Below are 26,395 nucleotides of genomic sequence, written 5' to 3' on the forward strand. Positions count from 1 at the left end.
CCTTTTACCAACTATGGGTTTATCTGGACTAGACCTACAGTTTAACGTGGGCTCGGAACCACGGTCCTGAGCATTAACGCCTACCGACTAGTGAGTAACCAACTTTAGAAATCATCCCAGAAGACATCCGGTCTTACCCAGCCTGGTTACTGGCGTAACTGGGATCATTTTCCTTGTCGGATTTTACACCCTTGCCTAGAACATTCACAAATTTTAAACAATCACAAACATAAATTTACGACCATGCCCCAGCAGGATTCGAACCCGCGGCTATCGCAACAGTAGGAGGCCGTCCCATAGCCTTTACCATTACGCCACCAAGCCGGCAACTATTTTACTTTGATTATAACTTTGGACAGATTATAATTTTATTATCATCTACTAATTTCAACTGCATACAAACATTTTAATATTTAATTTATTTTGGAACCTTTGAATTACTTAAACACTCATGTTACTGACAGTTGGAATCCATTGCTTCACACTGGTCTTAGTATCTGCTCATATACATTAACTTTGTTGCAAGTCGATAGCTCGGAGTTTCGGCCAAGCAACTAATGCATTTTCCTGAACTTTGATCGCGTTTCTTCTTCATATGCTATTTCCACTTGAGTTTGGCATCCAGGGTCATACCAAGGTTTTTGTTCTTATTTGTGAATTCAATATGTGTAGAGATTTTGCTTCATTTAATTTGGTTTTCCGGGTTGAACTCTCTACACTCTCTGCTACTGCTAATGATATATAATGTTGTGAGCAGATCATTGATGTAAAGGAGATGGAGCTCTGGTCCCTGGACACTTCTTTAAGGCACGCCAGCCCATATCGGTTTGAGATCGGAGACTGTTCGTTCATGTTTAACATGGAAGTATCGATTAATCAAATAAGATTTTCAAATCAGTTAGAAATGCTTATGGATAAGTGACTTTATTTTATATATGTCATATTAATCGAAATAAATGTGAATCTTCTAGCAATATTCCTTAGTAGCTTGAACCCAAGGTTCAATTCACTGGTATAATTCGATGTTAATCATACAAAACTTTTTTCCTTGTTATAACAATATTCTATCAATATAACTCATTCTCTAAATATTTAAACGCTATACCGTTATGAACTTTGACTAATACCTACGTTAGTAAAACAATATTGATCCTTTCGCAATGTCCTTTAGAATGTCGGTTAGATCTGTCTGAAAACAAAAGGACAATGTATTAATGCGAAGACAATTCGCGTTTAGAGATGAAAATATCGGCTTCCTTGTTCGATGAAATCGAATCTCAATTAGGCGGGCTTATTGGGAGGAGAGGGAGCTCCGTTAGGGAGAAACGGACTGGTGGGCGACATGGTGGGAGGGTGGCGGTGCGTTGTCGGTATGACATTCTTAACTTAATAATTTATCGGGCTTAATGGATATTAAACCGAAACGGGGAAGTTTGAGATACTCTACATTGTTTTTGTCCGAACATTGTTGATCCGAATGAAACGACTTATGTCCAATGTTAATATTATGATGGTTTAAAAATACTTCAGATTTATACTTCCGGGTTTGTTTGGGATTTATATACTTGGAAATGGTTTAGAAGTAAGCCTACTACGTTTTTTTATAATAATATCGTCGAAATTTTTATTTATTTATAGGTTTTTAATAAACTTTTCGTTATTTTTCAAAATAATTTACTTCAAATTTAATAAATTTATTCTAATAATACTTAAGTTTTAAGTGATTTGTATGATGCAATGTAATAAAATATTGTAAAGGCTTGTGAAATACCTCTCTATCACAGTTATTATCTCTTTAATCTACCGAATGATTGAGCTGTGTGCATATATGTCGAATATGATTTCTTGTTAAACTGAGCCTTTTTTCATCCATTTGGTTTACAATAATAACCTAATGTGGTTGTTTTCGGTTTTGGTCGATGTCTGAGTATGAATTCAATGGAGAGCCTAGAAGCTCATTAGCCATTTTTTAAAATATATTATCACCACTTGTTTAGATATACACACCAATTGTTTAGATATGGGTGGGAGACCAAAGTCCCATGTATAGCTGTGAAATATTTTTAATTTTTTAATATATTATTAGTCATTGTCGACTAACTTACAATTTGTCTTAGTGACTTCCAAGAGTTGTGTTTCCAAGTTGAGTGTTGTCCAAGAGTTGCAGCACTTCTATATCTTATTGCGAGTCTCTTAATTTCATCTGAGAGTTAGAATTGGAAGGTTTGGTATAAGTAAATCTTCCTATGGAATTAGAGTGAATCCACAATACTTCTATTATTATATATTTATTACAATATTGTTTTATTCTGAAATGTTTGTATTATGTTGATATTACTTCTCCCAGAACATTTCCATAACTGAACTCCGTAGGTAGGTATAGGTCCGCAGGTACATACAGGTTTAACTGTTCGCTTGTACAGCAGCAACTTATTATGTACGAATAATTTAGATTTTCTTCCAAATAACCAATACATTTTTTTTGTATTTTATTTTCTTTTATGCTGTACTATTTCTATATATGCCCCTTCCAACGAAGTTTAACGTCAACGTTTTTCATAAGGTATTTCGTATTGTTGCTATATAGGACAATGGCATTATTTATATTTATTAGTATATGAACACTTTAGATGTAGGTGTCTTCAATATATACTCATTGATTTCTCCATGCTTGGATGCACTTATTTATATATGATTACTTGCGGGTTGCAGTTGTTTTGTTGGTTCTTCGCCATCGTCTAACAGCAAATATAAATATAGCCATAATAACATTTTATACTTGTGGTATGTCACAGCCATAGAGTAGGTAAAGACCAGGACCCAAAACACTGCCTTGTGGTATATCTGTTCATTGTTGAGTAAGCTTCTTCTTACCTCATTCAGGATGAGGTGTAGGGGTTTTACAGCGTATGGCTACGGTAAGTTTTTATGGAGTTAATATATGAGTCCCTTATGACAGACTTTATCGAAGGCTTGTGCTACGTGTATGAGCAAAGCTTTCAGAAACCAGATCTCTTTTCTTTTAGTAGGATTTTTCAATAATATCTATGTTTCCTTCTACCTGGTGAGTTGTTGAATATTTGCTAGTAAAACCAAACTAATGTGCAGGTATTTATAGGTTTTCAATAAACTTTTCGTTATTTTTCAATATAATTTCCTTACAATTTAATAAATTTATTCTAATAATACTTGCTCAAGTGGTTTGTATGATACAATGTAATAAAATATTGTAAAGGCCTGTGCAATACCTCTCTATCACAGTTATTATCTCTTTAATCTACCGAATGATATTCAAACCACTTTTACACTAACTTAAAAATGGTTTCTTGAGCTGTGTGCGTATATGTCGAATATGATTTCTTGTTAAACTGAGCCTTTTTTCATCCATTTGGTTTACAATAATAACTTAACGTGGTTGTTTTCGGTTTTGGTCGATGTCTGAGTATGAACTCAATGGAGAGCCTAGAAGCTCATTAGCCATTTTTTAAAATATATTATCACCACTTGTTTAGATATATACACCAATTGTTTAGATATGGGTGGGAGACCAAAGTCCCATGTATAGCTGTGAAATATTTTTAATTTTTTAATATATTATTATTAGTCATTGTTGACTAACTTACAATTTGTCTTAGTGACTTCCAAGAGTTGTGTTTCCAAGTTGAGTGTTGTCCAAGAGTTGCAGCACTTGTATATCTTATTGAGAGTCTCTTAATTTCATCTGAGAGTTAGAATTGGAAGGTTTGGTATAAGTAAATCTTCCTATGGAATCAGAGTGAATCCACAATACTTCTATTATTATATATTTATTACAATATTGTTTTATTCTGAAATGTTTGTATTATGTTGATATTACTTCTCGCAGAATATTTCCATAACTGAACTCCGTAGGTAGGTATAGGTCCGCAGGTACATACAGGTTTAACTGTTCGCTTGTACAGCAGCAACTTATTATGTACGAATAATTTAGATTTTCTTCCAAATAACCAATACATTTTTTTTGTATTTTATTTTCTTTTATGCTGTACTATTTCTTTATATGCCCCTTCCAACGAAGTTTTGACGTTAAACGTAAGGTATTTCGTATTGTTGCTATATAGGACAATGGTATTATTTATATTTATTAGTATATGAACACTTTGGATGTAGATGACTTCAATATATACTCATTGATTTCTCCATGCCTGGGTGCACTTATTTATATATGATTACTTGCGGGTTGCAGTTGTTTTGTTGGTTCTTCGCCATTGTCTAACAGCAAATAAAAATATAATGAGAACATTTTATACTTGTGGTATGTCACAGCCATAGAGTAGGTAAAGACCAGGACCCAAAACACTGCCTTGTGGTACATCTGTTCATTGTTGAGTAAGCTTCTTCTTGCCTCATTCAGGATGAGGTGTAGGGGTTTTACAACGTATGACTATGGTAACTTTTTATGTAGTTAATACATGAGTCCCTTATGACAGACTTTATCGAAGGTTTGTGCTATGTCTATGAGTAAAGCTGAGCCATATATTTTCTTTTAGTAGGATTTTTCATGTACTGGTGAATTGTTGAATATTTGCTAGTAAAACCAAACTAATGTGCAGGTATTATATTTTTTCTATTCTTTCCAGAATGCTGAACATGCTGCCGAGATAACCAAGTGTGCTATTGTTGCTTTTTTTGTATAATTGTTCATACATTAAAAACCAAACTCAAACCTAATATACTATAATTAATATGATAATCAATATATAATAGTTATGATAATAATACTTATATATAAATATATCCTATATAAAAAAGTGTTAAATAGTTCTAGTATTTTTAAAAATACCGTGAAAATTAAAGCCGTCATAACTGTCGCAAAAAAGTCTATAGATCGTCACTTAAGTGATAAACAACAATTAACGGTTCTGTAAAAGACTAAAAATCTTAAAATGTCATTTATGTATGATAATGACTTTTGTTATATATCCCGTCTAATACACTAACTCGTACACGTCATAGATGATGTCGAATATATTGCCAATTGCAGCTTCTAGAAATGTAAAATTTGTGGCGGCTTCCTTATTTATTTATATTAAATTTTACAGCTGTTTTACTGGATAGACTTTATATAGCTCATCCAATGGATGCTATCGAAATTTATGTCAATATGTCGTAATGCGGTCTCATTAAATTTAACTTTGGGTTTTTTTGACCGTTTCTCGGTTTATAACATCTAATTATGATCACTAGTGGCTCGAAGAATTTTGATATTTGGCGATATGGTCCACCATTCGAACTATATAAACTGATTCGGTTTTATTTTGCGACGTATCAGACTGTAGTCTTTCTCCTTTTATGAATGTTTCTTTCTCTATGAATGTATTACCTGTTTTATTTGAAGGACTATATATATGATATTTTTGTATATATGTTATATTTATTACGAGACATACAATTTTATTTAAACGGATCTGAGGAGCTTTATGAAGCATGTGAGTTAATCTTATGTCCCGTTCGGAATCTAGAATGCCTTATTCGTACTTGAGAAGAGTTTTACAACTTAATAAGAGAGAACTCGGTCTCCTTGTTGAAACAAAATAATTTACCCTTAAATAATTATATTAATATGGAACTAATTCTTACTGAAATTTGCGAGAATTAATTAATTTAAGATATTCATGATTTCATTCTGTTTTAAATCATAGTAATTTTTCTCCGTATACAGTTCGTTAAAATGAAATCTTTTAAAAGCTTTCTAGGAGGGAAGAAATATTTCATCGAAACCTACTTTTACGATGTCGATCTTGCGGAAAGCCATCTCCATCGATAGTCAACTTTTATGCCCACGTTCCGGACCACGAGGATGGCTCATGAGGTTCGAACCATCTCACTTAATTCCGTGTTTGACTTATAGCTTTCGGATAAAGTTCAACGCAAAGAACGTTTTTCCTGGAGTAATAGTAATTTACTAGTAGAGTAATTTCCAAGTAATAACTTTGAAATGAATGTTTGAAGCCAAATTTTATTTCTTTAGTAAAATATAGAGGAAAAAATATCAGTAACAGAATTCGAATAGATTCTTATCTAAAGAAATAAGAACCGACGATTATATATACTTGGAAATATATATATATATATATATATATATATATATATATATATATATATATATATATATATATATATATATATGTATATATTGTTTCCAAGTATGTTTCCACCGGTTTTACAACATGTGGTCGAGTTTTGTTATGCTGAAGAATAACAATACATAACACCAAACCAAACCATCAACGTAGCTAGAATGGGTCCTTTGTTCATGAATAATAACAATACGATGCAAAAAAAAACCTTTCCAATTTTGAAACAGCATTTTGCACCATCGTGTGAAGCCTTCAAATTATTGTCTTCAAATTGTTTTCGCAATCCAGAACGATCTTTGACTTTGGTGTTAGAATCACCACTTTTAAATTGTCGAAACCAGTGCTAACATTGTGATATTGATGGAGCATAGTTGCCATAAGCTTCGCACAGCATTCGAGGACTTACCTCGCATTTTTCTTAAAATTGAAGTAAATAGTAAAATTTCTGGCAAATGCGATTTACCAAAAGTGACAGCTAGGCTTCAACATGAAGTTGTTTACAAAAGTACCGTATGCGATTTAACACACAGTAAGACCATCGGTTGTAAATCTCTTCAAAATAACTTATAGACCTGATATACAATTAACTGGTCAGTTCTCAATAAGTTTTATGAACACATAACTGATTTTGAAAAAGTTTTTGGCCAGTTTTGTAGAAGCAGTTAATATAATTTTTTATAACATGTCAAACCTAGTAAATAGAAACGTAAAAAAATTGTTTTTTAAAGGTTTACGTTTTATCTCAAAGGCCAATTAAACCTATTGGCAGGTTATTCATGTTATTTATTATTTTATTACTTCTGTTAGTTTGAGCGAAAATTACAGGGGTGCAAAATCAAGGATTTGTTCATCTTTCAGGGGTTATACGATATTACATTTTTGATTAGATTCAATGGTTCCGTGATTTAATTCAAATACTCAAGAATAGTATTTTAAAGCTGTTTTATTAAAATAACAATAAAATAGTATTATTGCTTATTTTTGGCACATAACTTTGAGTTCTCTGAATTTTTTGAAGAACTAAATTGTTAATATCCAAATATATGAAACAGAAAATTAATGGAAATGTAGTGCTAATGGTAATGATAATGGATATTAATAACGCTACTGCCAAATATTACAATCTACTTTAAAAATATGACGATGTAATTGAAGAATTCCAATGCCAGCTTGGTTGGTGTAATGGTAAAGGCGTTAGGACAGTCAAATCCTGCTGGGGTAAGGTCGTAAATTTTTGTTCGTAATTATTTAAAATTTGTGATTGTCCTTGGGCAATAGTGCAAAATCCGACAAGGAAAATGATCCCAGTCACGCCGGTAACCAGTCTGGGTAAGACTGGAAGTTTTCTGTAGTAGGCTTAATATCGAGGACCGTGAAAAATAGTAGGTCCAGTCCAAACCCTCGTTGGTTAAAAGGAGACTGAAATATAATTTAAAAAATTCAACGTTTTTTTTATTCAGCTTTTCGCAATATCAGTCATAGGCTCACCGGAAAAAAATCTAATACAGATATTTATGATACGAAACATAAAAAATATATATATCATTAAGATTATGACAGTTTCGTTGATATATATCCCGTTTCTCTAATATGTTTTGGTAGAAACTTTTCTTTTATTCTCACTGTGAGCCACACGATCGGCCTTTAAACATTATTCCGTATATAAAGAACCACGTTGTTGATCCGTAAGACACGTATAAAGGACGAATACATTCGCCGTTGTTTTTGTTATATGTTATTTCGTTTCCGTTTCGATATAAGAGGACACGTTTTTGTGAAAGGCAGTCGAGTTTTTGTCGGAATTTCAAAAGAAAGTGCCTGACGCCCCACCATTATCTTCCGGGCTTTATTTTTACCATCGATGATGTTCTTATTTTTACAGTCATCACTTCCTATCGTTTATGGAAACTTCTTCTTACTATATTATAAATATGTATGGAATTGTTTTTGACTAATCAGAATTCACCAGTTCAGAAATGTCAACGAATTATGAATAACCTTAAATTAAACTTGTTAAATGAATGAAGCTTTGATGCCATTTTCAGGTATATAAAGGAAAGCAACAATAAAGGCCAAAAGAAATCAGCCGGATAACCTACCCGTTAACAATAACGACAATAAGTGGCCTATTCTTCAAATTTTTGATATCAAATGAAGAAAAGGGTTTGGTTGTTTCAGCCGATGTGTGAAATATTATCTGTAATTATCATGATAAAGGATCATCCCTTATTGTCTCTTTCTTTTTTATATTTTATGAGGTACTTCTGGCAAATTAACTGTTGGGTATAATTCAGAATTCATCACTTTATGTTGCTCTAACGACACGGTTGCCACATGTCCAATTATTTCAAAGAAACAGTGGTTTTCTTCGTAGTGCTTTTAACTAGTCTTGGAAAGGATTTTTGTGTTGTTTGCTGTTCATATGCGTGGATCCAAGATTCGCCACATATGTAGATGTTATATACAGCTTTTGATGTATGACGATTGTATTGATCATTTATTTGCGTCAATTGATACCACCATCTGTTTATGCGATATCTTTTCATGCAATGTTTTCAGGTACAATAATTGATTGTGTACTTTGTGCGTCAGCAAATTGCGGCCGTAATTAATTTTTTTTAAAACGTTTTGCCGCGGCTAACGATAGGGTTTCGTTGCTAAAATTTGAAGTAAGTTGTATGCCGTTAAAATTATGCACGAATATTTTAATGAGTTATCCCAATTTTTTTACTAGGATAAATTTCTTCACTGTAAAAGTCACTGTAAACAATACAAGTTGTGCTCAGTTGGCAAAAACATTGGATTTTGCACTCTTAAGTAATGTGGCATCGAGCTGTTTTAATATGTAAATGGTTCAAAACTATTTTAATTTGATATTTAGTTTCGTGATTATGTCGCGATATGAAATATGTCAGTCCACTTCCATATTTTAAAGAATTTCATCTATTTTTCTAACGAATGACTGCTCAGGTTTAGATATACGCGTATCTTTAACGTGGGAGTTTCCGGAAGGAAAACGAGCAAACCTAGTGGTCCTGCGTTGCATTTTTTCCCTTCTCGAAAGTACAGAAGCAAAACATGACTCATAATTTTCTGTGGTTTCCATATTCAAAACTTTTGACTGAGTATGTCAATGCCACTAGATCTATAGTATTATCCGGATTGTTGATGTTATATCATAGATAGAGTAGAGTGATAGAGACATACGGCGAATATATTGAAATGGTGTCAAGCTTTTTGTTTTATTACAGTTAGACCATACAGGAACTTTCATAAGAAAATGTGTTTTTACCTTTTCCTTGTCCACAAGGCCAGCAAAACGGTGGCATTTCCTAGGACGGTGGTGAGAAAGATCAAAGCCAGCGTGGCGATCTCTATACGGGCCAGGTTCTCATCACGTCCCGTGTTGAAATCCTCGGTGCCGAGCACCAGTTCCTGCGTCGTGGTATCGCTGCCGGTCGAATTCATCGGTGCTGCCACTTCCGCTCCGCTTAGCATATGTGATGGACCGGCTCCTGAAAATGGACGTCGGCACGGCGTTAGAGAATATTTACTGGATAGCTCCCAGTGGGATATAAGCGTCTAAGCGTTTGAACAAGAAAAGGGATTCGGGAGGGTCGTTCCCTTTTCTTTTAGCTTTACGTTCCCGTTTAATACACGCGAGATTTTTCGTTCTGGACCCCGTTTTGCGAACACTCGACGATATTGCGAATCGCATAGCCGTCAAATTTATTTCTACATACTTCGTGCTTGTGATTTGATTTAAAAGGTCCTTTGTACCTTTTACGGAATTGGATTTGGTGCGGATGTAATAAATTAGGTCTCGGCCAGTTTGAGCAATTTTTTAATAATGAACGGGTTTTATTTTAATATAAATTTTACTGAAACGTTTTATTTTCGCTGCGCATATTAAACAATATATTTGATTATTTTTGATAATATTTCAAGCTCATATATTTTGGTAATACGTTTTGGTCCTTTAGTATTAGGTGTTTGTATAGATTTTAATCAGTGTCATTTAATTTTCTGTCGCTTTCTACCATTTTATCGTCATTTCGCGACTATAATTGTGTTCAACATCAGATATTTTATACAAAGGACGAGTATGAAATATATATGTGATATGTATACGTATATGTATGAATAAAATGTATAAAGTAAATAAAAAACAAATGTTTATGTGTAACGTGGGGCAAAAGTCTCACTAAAATTTTGATTACCTATAACTTTGCTCAAAGTAAAGATAAGTAAGTTCGGTTTTTATAAAAAGTTTATTTGGTCTTTACTTTTTTTTCATTATGATTGAAAAATTATATCGGCTAAATGGTGATCACGATTCGCCACGCAACTTTCGGTTCTTTTTAAGGCATTTTTCATGACATCCTGCAACATCTGAGGCCGAATATCTTCAATTTCGTGACGAATATTGTCTTTAAGATGGTGAATCGTTTGAGGCTTATTGACATAAACTTATGATTTAAAAAACCCCATAAGAAAAAGGCTGGTGCTGTTAAGTCCGAAGATCTGGCTGGCCATGCTAATGCGCAATTTGGTGAAATTAATCTTCGTGGAAAAACGTCATTTAATAATTGAATTATTGAACGAGTTGTATGTGCTGTAGCGTCATCTTGCTGAAACCATATATCCTCTAGTCCTTGCTCTTCCATTTCAGGCACAAGAGAATTTTGAATCATGTCTTGGTACCATTGAGCAGTAACAGTAACATCAACACCTTGGTTATTTAAAAAATATATAGGGACCAATGATGTTTAGAGCATGAATACCACAATATACTTGGTTGTTGGTTAATTTATTGGGGATTCACCAAAAGCGACTGTTCTATTTATTGCCATTGAGAAGAAAATAGGCTTTATCGCTCGTTGTCAATTTAGATGCAAAATCTTCAATTTCACCAGAGAGTCTTAGGATTGCATTACTGTACTTAACTCGTTGATCAGGATCTCCCGGTAGCAATTTTTGGACTAATTTCATTTTGTACGGGAACATGTTCAAATCAGTTTTCAAAATTCGCATTGAACTGCGTGCAGAAATGTGTAACTGGGAACCACGTCTCCGAATTGATGTTTCTGGAGACTCTTGAACACTATCGCACACCAGAGCCACATTTTCAGCGTTACGGGAAGTCTGTTATCTTCCAAAATAAAGCCTGTCTGCTATCGTACCAAACTGTATAATTCATTAGATTTAAATCGTGTGATAACAAACAATCTCTCGTAGAAAGTCTATCATCTTATCACTACTGGTGCCGACGAGTATTCCCGTAATTATTCAGCTCTAATCTTATTCTAATGGGAGAAGAACTATGGCAGTCACTCAAACGGTGAAAGACAGATACAGGGAAATGGTCACCAAATTCACACACTTCTAGGACGCTTAAGGATATCAGGTGGCCGTAGGGGAAAATTCACTGCATGGGAAAATTATTTCAAATACTTTGTTTGATTTAGCCTCTAAAAACCAGCTTCCTTTTCATTCTGTCTTTTGTAAAGGTTCTGATGATAAAGGGTTGAGAGTAAATGGCGGATCTCGCCACATTGTCTAAAGCTAGCGTCAGGAAATAACCAGTCTGTAAGCGAATTCGTAGGAGAATTAAAGATCGGGAGACTAGGACATAATTCAGAGCACTAGGAGTCAGATAGGATGCACCATTTTCTGTATGGATGGAAAGACACACCTGAAGCACTTTGGTTTTGCGTATCATCCTTTCACAGGAACAATGCTGATCTTCTCTGTATCATTCCAATTTTAGTATATATAACAATGAAGCTAGAGCATCGTTATCTAGAGATGAAAATGCAAAGTATTAGTGCAAACCATAGTTAATCAACCCAATAGAGCTATTTAATTAGATGAATTTGGCTGGCTTATTATGATGGGTTTATTAGTCGTTCATTCATTCATCTCCCGTCCTCCCCCCGTTTAAAAATCTAAATCCTTCTAATGTAGGTCCTATATAAACTAATATTATACCGTGTGATGCCAAAGAAGGATCCAATGTCAAATGATAAAAGACCATGTTTTATTTCGGTAAAACTAGACATAAAATATTGCTTTGATATATTAAAGTGATTTTCGATAATTATAACAAATTGAGAAAGTCAGCAACTTGTCTCGCTATTGTTTGTTAATCTGGTGGTGAGTCTAATACTACACACATTTTTCGGAAGTATTTAACTTAGCTGGAGGCTTATATCGTCTCTCGTCGAATACTATCTAGAAAACGAGCGAGTTATCGAAGTAATAGGGGAGCCCTTAGACGCATCGTGCCCACAAATTGCTTTTAGATGCCTAGATGGCCCAGATGTGATCTCCAATCTTATAATCTAATCCTGTAAACACTTGATTTGCGCAAAATTTAGGTTTGTAATTATTTTTTATATTATATATATATATATATATATATATATATATATATATATATATTATTTTACACATATATATATATATATATATTATTTTACACATATATATATATATATATATATATATATATATATATATATTATTTTTTATAGTTTAGATATTATATTTTATTCAAGTGATCGATGTTATTTTATTAGTTGATAATCGAGAATAATACGCAGCGTTTAGTAAAGAAATGCCTCTCTTTATTCAACATACAGAGAAGCACAAGTAATTTTAAGGGGAAATGCCAATAAACCAATAATCGAAATGAAATGCAAAGTCTGAATGAATTGAACTGATATTGAATATCGAAAATCAACCATGTAACTTTATTTTGCCATCGGACCGCTATTCGTGAATCAAGCGAAACCCGAACAGACTATACATAGAGATTCAAAGGGGGTAGAAAATACTTCTACGAGCTCAATTTAGACAGAAGTGCTACTAAAAATATATCGGTGCAAGGAACCTACTTTGATGTTGAAATATAAAAATTTGTTTTGAGCCATCAAACAGTGTTTTGTGTTTTAATACTGCATCATTTATCAGACAGTAAAAAATCTACGTGTAATACTTAAAAAAAAAAAGAATCAAATCCTACCCCTCACTTTGTGTTCTCCAGTCGTTGCTTTTTCTGATTATCACTGGTTTCGATGAGTGATGCTGGTGTCCTGCAAAGAAGAGAATATTGTTAATAAGATCTCCATTCAACTTGGTAGAAGTTGTCATATTGGAGGTACGCTGTATGGTGAAAGTGACGTTCTTCTAACATTTCAAGAATGTAACAGTATGGCCTTATTGAATAAGTACTACTATTACTATATAAGTATATAGTAGATTTTTCCATATATTCGATAGGTGTCCATATATTCTACACTCATATTGTATTTTTATAGGTAATTTCAAATATCAAATAATGTTATTAAAAGGATCGCACTTCATTCCAATTTTTCTCCAAGAAAACATTGTCTGAAATATCGCGAATAAAACGGGATTTTCTAACTCGAAAATATACAAGCATACAGTTATAGTCTATTCAAAACAGTGGTGACGCACGTCATGAATTTGTGCCTGTAGAAAGTTGTAAAATCGTAATAAATTTTACAGTCAGACAATATTTTCCTTCTCATTTTATTCTATTTAAAAAGGGATAGAATACTCTTTGACATATTCAAACATGTAACCGAATGAGCCTGCAAAAGTGTCGTCCATTTGTCAAACGCCTGCAAGGATTACGAGTTATAAACCGGCAAACGTTATTTTAATGGTTAATTGTAATAAATTTCAAATCGTTCACTGATGTTTTGAATAAACTACATTATACTATCAACACATTACAACTATACATTATATTAGGTTATTAAAACCTAAACATACCAAAGTGATAACTGGGTAAATATCTTTTTGTGTTAGTTGTGGCTCATGTCTGTGATATATTGTATTGTATCTCCATTCCTGATTTTTATAAGCTTTTAAATTAATATTTGGTTCCCTACTGAAAATTACGTTATTTAGTTTAAGGCGTCTAAGCAAAACCTCCAATTTTCTTTTAATTTGAACAAAATTTTTGCTTTATATTTGATTAAACATTTCTCCTGATCAAATAGTAGTCTCCAGTTGTTGCTCCTTCTAATCATTAATGGTTTTGAATAATACTTGTGTCTTGTAAAGAAGAAAACAATGTCAACATCTCCATTCAACTTGGTAGCAATTTTTCTATTAGAAGAAAACTGCGTGACAAAAATCACGCTGTTCTACAAACTGTAACATTTTAAGTACGCCACAGTATGGCCTTATACAAAAAGCACTACTTTAACTATATAAGTATATATATATATATATATTCTATACTCATATTTTATTTCTTAAAGGTAAATTTAAATACTATAAGACGTTATTAACTTGAAGTTTCAAAATCAGGGTATTATATCAAAACAACATTAAATAAAACATGAAATTTTTATCTGTTCTTAAATCACCGAGGACGTACTCCCTTCCATTTTTTCTCCTGGAAAACGTTGTCGGAAATATCGTAAATAAAACGAGATTTTCGCCCTGGACACACTCCCGCAATAATGATGAACTCCGGGTCGTTCTGGTAGCACGTAAATTTACCTTTAACGGGTTTTATTCCCGCCCTTCGTTGTCAAAAGAATCGCGGTTAAAATTATTTAATTTTCTCGTATCGCGTGACAGAAGACAGACCTGTTATGGTATTCGAAGTTGGAGCGATGTAATATTAATAGACTTTGCTTTATCTTGAAGTCTTTGAAAAGTAACTTGGGGTTAATTAAAGCCTTGGCCGTCCTCGATCTACATCCCTTTCATTATCGAGAAGGAAAAAAATACTTTCCAAAATTTGGATTATCCACCCACTGTGTCTCGGATCTCTTGTGGGTGTTAAAATGTCGTGCCCTTCTGGAAATATTTTAATTCTGTGGCAGTACTTTTTTCACTATTTTGAAGGGCATAATGGTGGTTTTTCTTTCAATACTCATACTCATAAGTTTAAACATTCAACTTCAATTGCACTTGATAGTGATTCTTCATCTTGGTTTCATTGGGTTTCGGAAAACAATATTAACATTGATATCCTCATCTTTCTGTGTTTTTTTTAATTGACCAGTATGTTCTTTTTTGCAGGTCTATCAAAATTATATTTAATTATTAATTAGCAGTTCTAAATTGTTATAATTCAAATTCATAATTTTTGTAGATGGTTAAGACAAGATAGCACTATATTTTTTGTTTTAAATGTAAATTAATTTTAAAGGATTCCGTGATTCAGAGCCCAAGTTAAAGTGTAGGTCCAGTCCAGTTAAACACTCGTTGATAAAAGGGGATTCAGATATATTTTAAAAAATAGTATAATAATGAATTTATTAAATATTTCGAAAACCTGAACCAGATTAAATAACGAGCTGCTGATTTGGATTCAGCACCCCAATTTATTTTTTTTTATTACTGTTCGTGAGTCCACAATCTGCCCTATTGGCAATAAGTATTTCTTCTGTTTATATTATATATACATGGCATGTAGAAAATCACTTCATTAAGCAATCTTCTCTACATATGTCCAGTAATCAGATCAGGTGGTGTTAAACATTTTAGTCTATGCACTTTACTATCACATCGCATATTTACGACACTTTTTCGAAGTACTTCACACAAACCCGTTGAATTACACTCGTTATAGGTTCTAGAGGAATATCGCGTTGTATCACTTTGTTTGAAATATAGTACAGAGCATCAACAATGGCACGCAACACCTTATTGTGGAACCGCTGAATGATGGATATATTAGATTTGTTAGCGGTATCCCACAGTTGGATTCCATGTGCCCAAATGGGCTTGAGTACAGACTCATACAGCAATACCTTGTTATCTAATGATAACTTGGATTTGCGCCCGATGAGCCAATACATTTGATATAATTTTAGTCCCAGTTGTTTCCGTTTAGAGAGTATGTGCTTCTTCCAGGTTAGGCGTCGATCTAAGTGCATACCAACATGCTCTGCTTGGGGGAGTTGATTGATATTCACTGGTGGACATGTTCTTCTACGCAGGGTAAACGTTATATGCGTGGATTTTGTTTCATTGGCTTTAATGCGCCATGTCTTCAACCATAATTGTATTTGCTCCAGGTGGGTTTGTAGGTTTATTGATGCTGTGACTGGATCTTCATGGGATGCTAATATTGCTGTATCGTCTGCATATGTTGCCACAGTAGCTATTTTTGTGGTGGGCAGATCAGCCGTATACAGAAGATACACTACTGAACCCAGTACACTACCTTGCGGAATTCCTGAATATATGGGATTTAATTCGGTATGTTCATCGCCTTGATTTACAATAAAATGTCTATCAGACGATTTTAGTAACTGATAGTCCGGATGAGGGAGAAGTTTCTTTAGTTTAACCGGCAAGCCCGTATGCCATACTTTGTCAAACGCCTGAGATATGTCTAGAAAAGCAGCCGAACAATATCTTTTGGCATTTAGGTAATTTATTTTATAAACAACTTTTGGTTGCTCAGGTTCAAAACCGTATACACTAGTGTTATTAAATCCCATCTAGACACTTTTAGTTTTGATTTATAATAAAAACAAATTGTACTGATTAGACGAAAACGACTAATAACTATGTATTAATAAAAAAAAGTTAATAATACTCCCGTTTTCCTCTATCTTATTAATAGATTCTGAACGAGCAACCGTCTCTAAGTGATAAAATTATCTCTTGCTTTATCGGGGTCGGAACTAGCCATTCGCCTGTCTAGCAATTCCTGACCGGGATCCGGATTTCTTTTAATCAGTCACAATGAACGACGTGTTTCCCCGCTCGGCGCGGATTTGGCAAACGGGAGAATCCTTCACTTGTTCAGGTAATTAATTAGGTTCCGAAGGATATACCGACGTTCGCTATGCCCGAGGTCCGACTATTGGGGAAAAACGAACGGAGAAATCCTTTTTTTATTAGCATTTTTGTTTCTTTATTAGTACTAGTGATCGGCTGGTGGCCGATGCTGAACCGTAATTAATTAAATTAATTATGTTGGTTTTGTAAAACGTATAATCATTGTTTTGACAGTGAACATTATATATGGTACTATCTGAGCCGGCAAACGTTGTTTTTTTTTGTAGAAAAAAAAATTAACTTATTGGAGGTGTGTAAGGATGTGATATATGAGTGAAAAAGGCATGGAGCGCTGTGAACGATGAGGGAATATAGAAATAACAAAACACCAAACATTATTTTTTTAATTTATTATAATTTGTTTTAAGTAATAATTATTTATATCATCAATTCATTACATAATATTAATTTCTTAATGCTACAGCATGAACAATATTTTTTGTTAGCCCGTTTTTAACTAATACAAACAAACCTGATGGTTTACCCACTCCGGAGCGTACAACGTATAATTGCTCAAATCTAAGCCACAAACAGACATTGTTTGGTCTTGGGATTTATTAATAGTCATTGCAAATGTCAATATAATCGGAAATTGAATATGCTTAAATTGAATTAGTCCATCTGTGGGTATAATAGGTATTCGTAGTATTAATATATTTTCACCTCGAAACTTCCCATTCAAAATTGTGGCTTCGATAACGTTTTTCATTAAATTTTTAAGAAATATAATTGGAGATCCAACCTTCAATTGTACGTTATGCAGTAGCATACCTGGCAAATCCAGTGAGTTCAAAAATTCTGTTGGAAAATTTACAGCTTCAGTGGCATCGCAAACTGTATCAATATATTTATATGATACCAAGTCCCCTCGCTATAACTGTTGTATTTTCAGATTCAAAATGTCAACGTCCACATTTTTTGCCTCTAAAATTGCTCTTTATTCAAGCCACTCGAGATTTATGTAATTCGTGTGTGCATCGGGAAATGTTTGTTCAGTGAGAGTATTTTGCGATTAAATGATTATGTAGAAAGGAAATAATTAACTGATCGTGCGAATTACACTCGAAATTAACAATTTTATTATTAGTTATTAATAATAAATTATATTCAATAATATTAGTTATTAATTAATAAATAATAAAATTACTTGAGAATATATTTGATATGAGAGTTACACTGAGATAACAAAAATGTTTAACTACTAGCCTTGGCGCATAAACACTAATAATAGCCGAAAACTGTAGATGGTATGAGAGAAGGCTTATTGTTTGAGAGAAATAAGAGACCATCTTCGTTGTCATCTCTACTCGGTGCTGTTTACTGAGTGATATATATATATATATATATATATATATATATATATGTATATATATATATATATATGTATATATATATATATGTATATATATATATATATAGTTTATTTTGTGTCAGCCCAATTAACTCAGTGACAGTCCCTAGACTTTTCGTTGAACTCTTTTTCACCCTACGTTTAAATTCAATTGGGAACTTCACAGCTAATTTAACCGGCTGCTTCCTTCTACTCTCATTTATAAACGCCATATTTTTATAAACCCTCCCGCTCATTCTCCAACCAGTCTCAAGTGTGAAATGAACTCGATCGCGACTTGTTACCATTTTTTTGGTTTGTCGATTGATGTTGCGTTTAAATATATTAGCCATGTAACTTATCGCTCTTTGATAATAATTGATGTCGAGAAAATTTTAATATATTTTGGCCGATATAAAGTATCAAGATATTTATAAAATGAAAACAAAGTCGTATTATCGAGAATGTTTGATATATTGAATGTCAATAAACCTCTTTTGATAATCACGCACTGTTAAATCAGGCGAATAGGGCGGGATAGTGATTGATAGTCATTAGTACCTACTTGTATGCTTGCAATATTTAGCTGATAACTTCTAACTTTTCTTTTCTGTTATAAACATGTTTAAATTTAAAGGATGTTTATCTTGAAACTCTGAATGGATAATTTAATTATATTTGTATAGGTTAATGGTATAACCAGCCCATAAACAAGGTGCTGCTGGTTTAGACTGACACCATCCCCATAGAAGAATATATATTTCTATAATCCCATCAATTTTTGTAACTACCTGTAATGACTTTATCATTGCTAATTTTACGGATGAGCAACCTATAAATCTTACCTTAAACAAACAACCTTAATTCCAAAAAGAGATAAAACATCATGTTCTGATAAAAAAAAAACCGTTACATATCAACTGTAAGATATATCATTCATTCGTTAACCATTTGGTGACCAAACAAACGTGAATTTAAATATAATGTACTGTGAAGCCGCGAATATTCGACCAACAGTCATGCCATATGATTTATTAATCATACAATAAAATTGGTCACTTGATTAATGTAGCGTTTCGACTAAATTTTGTTGCAGAGGTTTGGAATGGGACCAAAATGAAGTAGAAATCTACTGCATTGTTACCAATAATTGCTAAGGTACTGCAAAAGCCGTTGAAAAGTGTGAAACCAATTTATTTATATTTATATAAATATATATATATATAATTTATATATATATATATATATATATATATATATATATATATATATATATAGAAATTAGAGTATTTTAATTTCAAACTTTACTGTGAAAAATCTATATAATGTATTTTATTAAAAGTATCGGGCATAAATGTTCTTGTGCCGCTCTGACAGATCACCACTCATAGATCGAAATAGGTAGTAATCGGAAGGAGCAAGGTCTGGAGAATGTAGGTGAAGGGCTAGCACTTCCCATTTTAATGTTTTCAGGGGAGTTCTCAACGGTTTTGCAACATGCTCAGCTCAAACGTATTAATTGAAGTGGATAACTATCCTATTAATGCATTAAAATCTTCGTCTTTATTTCTTTTTGGCTGTCCAGAAAACTCTTTGTCTTCGGTCTCAGAAATCATCATTTTTAAATCGTTGGAATCAGTATTCACTATTATTCACACCAATGAAGCATGGTTACTATAAGCTTCACACAGCTTTCGATGACCTATAGCCTATAACCTTTTCTTCAAATTGTAGTATAAAAGCGAAACTTCCTGCAAATGTAGTTTATTCGATACAAATTCAGATATTTTCAGTGCACTAGAAAAGTTATTTTGTGCACACTTCGACTCAAGGATAGCCAGAAAGGGGAAGGCTGTGTGATCCTAAATCTATAGTAATCTATATATATTGGACAATTTACCGTTCTTTACCTTGCAGTGGCTATTAGGTTATACATTTCAAAATTACAACAATTAGATGTTAGTTGAGTTGGACTTGAAACTTGCGCGTTTATTGGTTTTCGGCTTGATGTTTTATCTGAGCTCTCAACCTGAATAGGCATCTGTAACGGTTACCAAATATCGGCAAACTTTATTCAATAGACCAATTCAGAAGCCAATAACTCAGCTCTCCTATCTATTTATATTTGACACAATTCATTATCACTCAAATAATTTTATTTGAAAATTAATTAATGAAAATATTTCTTTAAAGGGTGTCATGTCCTTCATTATTTATTAAAGTATCTGTGACCATTATATCCGAATATATACAATCTGAATAATTAGAGTCCTTTAGAACTTTAAATAAGGTTATGTCCGTTTTAGACATTAGATACAAAATATAGATATAAGTCACATCTATAATTGAACAATGTTGGATAAAATATGGAAACAGAGCTAAAATAAATTGAAAAAAGATGATAGTGTACTAAAACTTTTCACTATCTTTTTGTATTATATATATTAACATTTTATGTTATCTATTAACCAAAGATAATTTTTACTAAAAAAAATTTCGAATGTTATTTAATTCCAAATATATTTGTTTAAATTCTAATATTCTTATCACTATTTGTAAAAAACTAAAAAAAAATACTTTTTCATTCACACATTAGGTGTTTGAATTTTGCAGAAATGAAAATGTAATGCATAAAGATTTCCTTTCCAATATGTTCATTATATGAGCTCAAACTCTTAATCACTACTCTATGCCATTATGTTATATAACCATTATGTTAGTAAACGTTGTAATAATAGTAGGAATCAAACAAAAACAGTTTTCTATGATTTAATTTTTAAAATATAAATATTTTAAGGACATCTAACAGTTATATTTTGAACTACCAATATAACCTCGATAACGATAGTCGATTTTTGATGAGGTGCTCTTGCAAATAGTGTTAACACTATCCAGGCATTATTAAAAGAAGTCTCTCCGAAAATGGTGAATGCGCATTTTTATATACATTTCTGCACTTTTCTATATAGACTGTAACCATCACATGGCATAAAATAATATAGGTTTTTTCGCTCATTATTATATAGATCGTAATTTACCTTATAGGATGTATTAATAAGTTTTGAGTTTTTCCCTTATTTTTTAGACAGTGTACTGCTTCCGCCTCAGAAATATCCTCTATAAGAAGGTAATGATAGAAATAAATCACCACTAAGGTCAAGTAAAATATTTTAATCTCAATATACGTACACTCAAATTTTTATCCTAACCTCACCGAACTCCAGAAACTTTTTCACGTAACATCTCAATTTCAGGTCGGACCGCCATCTTAAACATCTTCGTAAACTTTGCCAATTAACCAGGCAAATTTGTTAATTCTATCAACACAAATTCTCCTTCTTCACTTCTCCGACTGGAAAAATACCGCGTGTCTAATCTTCGTCCATTTACGTTAATGCATTTCGCAGAAAGAAAAACAAAAATCATCCGAGCCATTCAATATCGAATATATTTTTGTGGATTGTTTGGAAAGAAACAATTTATTAGCATAAAAATGTATTAATTGAAGCTTATTTGGAATCGGAATATATATATATATATATATATATATATATATATATATATATATATATATATATATATATATATATATATAATAATGAATATGACTTTAAGAATATAACCTTAATGAATATTTCGTGTATGCTCTTTGTATGTACTAGGTTGTTCAATATATTCAAAGAGCACCATCTCTTCATTAAGTGTACAACTAAAAAATCGACATCATGTTAATAGTTATAATGCCGACTTGGTTGGCATAGCGATTAAGGCGACAGGACAGTGCTTCTACTGTTGCGATAGTCGCTATAAATGTATGTTTGTGATTGTTTATAAATGGTGTTGTCCATAAGGTGAGAGTGCAAAATCCGAAAAGAAAAATCACCCTAAACACTTCAGTAATCAGGTTGGGTACGATCAGATGTCTTCTGGGATGATCTCCAAGTTGGCCACTGGCCAGTCGATGGACTTAATGTCAGGGACCGTAGTTCGGAGCTCTCGTTAAGGAGTAGGCCCACTCCAGATAAATCCTAGTTGATAAAAAAAAGACTCTAAAATATTTGCATTTTAGTGTTGTTGATATAGTTATAGTTCTTTCTGTACTTCAAAAAATTATCGAATATGAAGTGAAAATCAGTGAAAAGTAATTAGTCTCTTGAAGAAAATCAATAAAAAAATAAATAAATATCGATATATCTATTAAAAAACATAAGTATGTAGAAGTAACAATATTTTTGGTACAAGCTTATGAAAAAATGATCGCAAAAACTTTAGCTATTTTAATAACAAGTACAAATACTTCACAAAAAGGATATAAACATGAGTCATCTCTTATCTATCCTGTTCTTATGTTGAATAAAGTAGAATTACAAAAAATGTTTTCCTCAGGCTTGTTACTTGAATTATATGTCAAACTATTTCGGGAGCGCATTTATCAGTATGTGTTATCCACATTTTATGAATTGTAATAATCTTTTGTAAGACTTTAGGTGAACGTGTATACTATACGTTTTCTACAATTTGTTAACACACAATAGATTCCTTCTTTGATTACATTTCATTCTACATCATGGATGTTTGGCTCCGTTATTAATCTAAAATATTTTTATAGAATATTACACAACTTAGAATTTTATTTATTACTGGAACGTTGGTCAAAGAGGATCTATGAAAATGAATATGTAATTATCACCAAAAATGGTTTTAATTTTTTTTTCTCCAAACGGACTAAATATTTTATATTATATGCAAATTTCTCTGAAAAAATATTATAAAACAATTCGTTTTTATATAGAACGATTAGTATTTTAAATATTTATAAAAATTGTGTGTAATTTTTTACATAAAATATTTATACAACTTTATTTTTAAAATCTTAATATTAAGAGCAAAAATTAATTTATCGTATTATTCAGCATCCAATTTTACAAACGAACGTGTATTTCTAACACTATATCTTTTTTTAAAGTTTAGTTATAAGAAAAAAACTGAAAATAACCAAAAATCCCAATTTTTCCTGAGCGAAAATAAATGTATGTCTTTTTTTGCGAAACTATTATATTTTATGAAAATTGTGGTGAAAAGGGTGATGAAATATTTATTTTTGTTATTGGACGAAGGGTTTTAGTAGAATTTTCGAATGATTTTGATTTTATCCAGAAAATCATAGCATTATCATAAAAATCATTTCATTTCACATAATCTATGATATTTTCAATGCTGTATATGAGTTTAACCTAGAGTTATTAAAGAATCTCCGAAAGAGGAAGATGAAAACTATTTGTATTAGAAACAAAACAAAACAAAACTAGTTTTTGCAATCACTCTTGAACGCAATTGTGACATACGAATACTACTGTCATTTTCAGTCTCTTACTAGTCACCAGTGCGGTTACTAAATAATAGCAAATCTGAAATACATTTATAAAGTACACTTTGCCATAAACATATATGTGCCAACCAACCATAATGTTGATGCTTTGTAACAATGAAACTATTGATGATACTGACACTTGGTATGGGAAAATAAAATTGTTGTTTTTACTATTTTTATAGCAATTATTCCATATTTTCTCAGCATATAAACCTTCCCTGGACTTCCACAAGTATTTCAAAAACAACTAGCCCTTCTGGAATATGAGCGAATCTAATATAATGCATATAATTGCATATTATAGTTTATATCAAAATTATATTTAATATATTTTGTATATCTGACATCACTATATATCATAGTAGGTATTGAACTCTTCTTATTACATGACAAGCCAATAAAACATACCGCATTGTAAACATGTTCCTAACATGCTGATACACGATATAAATCATTTGAGCTTGTCGTCGTATCTCTATAACAAAATGGAATCCATTACGGAAATGGGTAATAAGGGACCAGAGTTATTTAGCTCTCGACAGAGGACCCCGACGGAAAAAAATATCGATACGGCAGCGATACAGAAAACACGATCCAAACTGACGACAGCGAAATCAGGTAATGCGCAATATTGCGAATATGTGATTGATCCTAACAAGGAAACAGAAATATGGAACCAAAACCGTAATAAGCCTGAACTAGATGCAAAACAGTTCAATCGATTATATTCATGGAATATATTTAAAGCAGAATCGTGAAATTTTAATGTAATGTATCTACTAATCTTAATCGTATTTTTATCCAATTACTAAAAATCAGTCGAATGAAACTAGTAGAACTAGGAATAGTAACTAAAAGTACGATTGAAACAGTCGATAGTAAATAGTAACAAAATCAGTCGAACCAAAAATAGCGACTTAAATAGTCGATGATAAAACTAGTCTATTACTAAACAGTCGATAGTTCCCAACACTATTAGAAATCTATTTTATTTGTTAAAAAAATGGATCAAGTCTAATTTAGGACCAACCATACGAAATTCCACCAAGAAAAACAGTTCAATCGATTATATTCTTGGAATATATTTAACGCAAAATCGTGAAATTTTAATCTAATGTATCATACTAATCTTAATCGTATTTTTATCCAATTACTAAAAATCAGTCGAGTGAAACTAGTAGAACTAGGAATAGTAACTAAAAGTATGATTGAAACAGTCGATAGTAAATAGTAACAAAATCAGTCGAACCAAAAATAACGACTTAAATAGTCGATGATAAAACTAGTCTATTACTAAACAGTCGATAGTTCCCAACACTATTAGCAATCTATTTTATTTGTTAGAAATGATGGATCAAGTCTAATTTAGGACCAACCATACGAAATTCCACCAAGAAAAACAGTTCAATCGATTATATTCTTGGAATATATTTAACGCAAAATCATGAAATTTTAATCTAATGTATCATACTAATCTTAATCGTATTTTTATCCAATTACTAAAAATCAGTCGAATGAAACTAGTAGAACTAGGAATAGTAACTAAAAGTACGATTGAAACAGTCGATAGTAAATAGTAACAAAATCAGTCGAACCAAAAATAACGACTTAAATAGTCGATGATAAAACTAGTCTATTACTAAACAGTCGATAGTTCCCAACACTATTAGCAATCTATTTTATTTGTTAGAAATGATGGATCAAGTCTAATTTAGGACCAAAAATACGAAATTCCACCAAGAAAAACAGTTCAATCGATTATATTCTTGGAATATATTTAACGCAAAATCGTGAAATTTTAATCTAATGTATCATACTAATCTTAATCGTATTTTTATCCAATTACTAAAAATCAGTCGAATGAAACTAGTAGAACTAGGAATAGTAACTAAAAGTACGATTGAAACAGTCGATAGTAAATAGTAACAAAATCAGTCGAACCAAAAATAACGACTTAAATAGTCGATGATAAAACTAGTCTATTACTAAACAGTCGATAGTTCCCAACACTATTAGCAATCTATTTTATTTGTTAGAAATGATGGATCAAGTCTAATTTAGGACCAACCATACGAAATTCCACCAAGAAAAACAGTTCAATCGATTATATTCTTGGAATATATTTAACGCAAAATCGTGAAATTTTAATCTAATGTATCATACTAATCTTAATCGTATTTTTATCCAATTACTAAAAATCAGTCGAATGAAACTAGTAGAACTAGGAATAGTAACTAAAAGTACGATTGAAACAGTCGATAGTAAATAGTAACAAAATCAGTCGAACCAAAAATAACGACTTAAATAGTCGATGATAAAACTAGTCTATTACTAAACAGTCGATAGTTCCCAACACTATTAGCAATCTATTTTATTTGTTAGAAATGATGGATCAAGTCTAATTTAGGACCAACCATACGAAATTCCACCAAGAAAAACAGTTCAATCGATTATATTCTTGGAATATATTTGACGCAAAATCGTGAAATTTTAATCTAATGTATCATACTAATCTTAATCGTATTTTTATCCAATTACTAAAAATCAGTCGAATGAAACTAGTAGAACTAGGAATAGTAACTAAAAGTACGATTGAAACAGTCGATAGTAAATAGTAACAAAATCAGTCGAACCAAAAATAGCGACTTAAATAGTCGATGGTGAAACTAGTCTATTACTAAATAGTCGATAGTTCCCAACACTATTACCAGTCTATTTTATTTGTTAGAAATG

General features: G+C 32.1%; 1 protein-coding gene and 1 non-coding gene across 4 annotated transcripts in view; both read right to left on the reverse strand.

The window, feature by feature from the left end:
• ITR (inotocin receptor) overlaps positions 1-26,395 on the reverse strand; it is a 225,125-nt gene that overhangs the window by 43,174 nt on the left and 155,556 nt on the right. Inside the window, exons 3-4 of one of the 3 annotated variants that reach the window (XM_076401788.1) lie at positions 13,147-13,216; positions 9,412-9,634 (exon numbers count right to left, since the gene is read on the reverse strand). In XM_076401788.1, the coding sequence (XP_076257903.1) occupies positions 9,412-9,617 (206 nt within the window). In that variant the 5' untranslated portion in view covers positions 9,618-9,634; positions 13,147-13,216. The remainder of the gene's footprint in view (positions 1-9,411; positions 9,635-13,146; positions 13,217-26,395) is intronic. The other 2 variants (XM_076401789.1, XM_076401790.1) reach the window with 2 other exon arrangements.
• On the reverse strand, positions 11,806-11,910 carry LOC143196770 (U6 spliceosomal RNA). Its single transcript, XR_013005837.1, has one exon. It is a non-coding gene; the product is annotated as a U6 spliceosomal RNA (small nuclear RNA).

The sequence above is a fragment of the Rhynchophorus ferrugineus genome, unplaced genomic scaffold (genome assembly GCF_030347505.1).
Source record: "Rhynchophorus ferrugineus isolate W39M unplaced genomic scaffold, kcgeb_rfMv2 rfM4, whole genome shotgun sequence".
Classification (NCBI taxonomy): Eukaryota; Metazoa; Arthropoda; class Insecta; order Coleoptera; family Curculionidae; genus Rhynchophorus; species Rhynchophorus ferrugineus.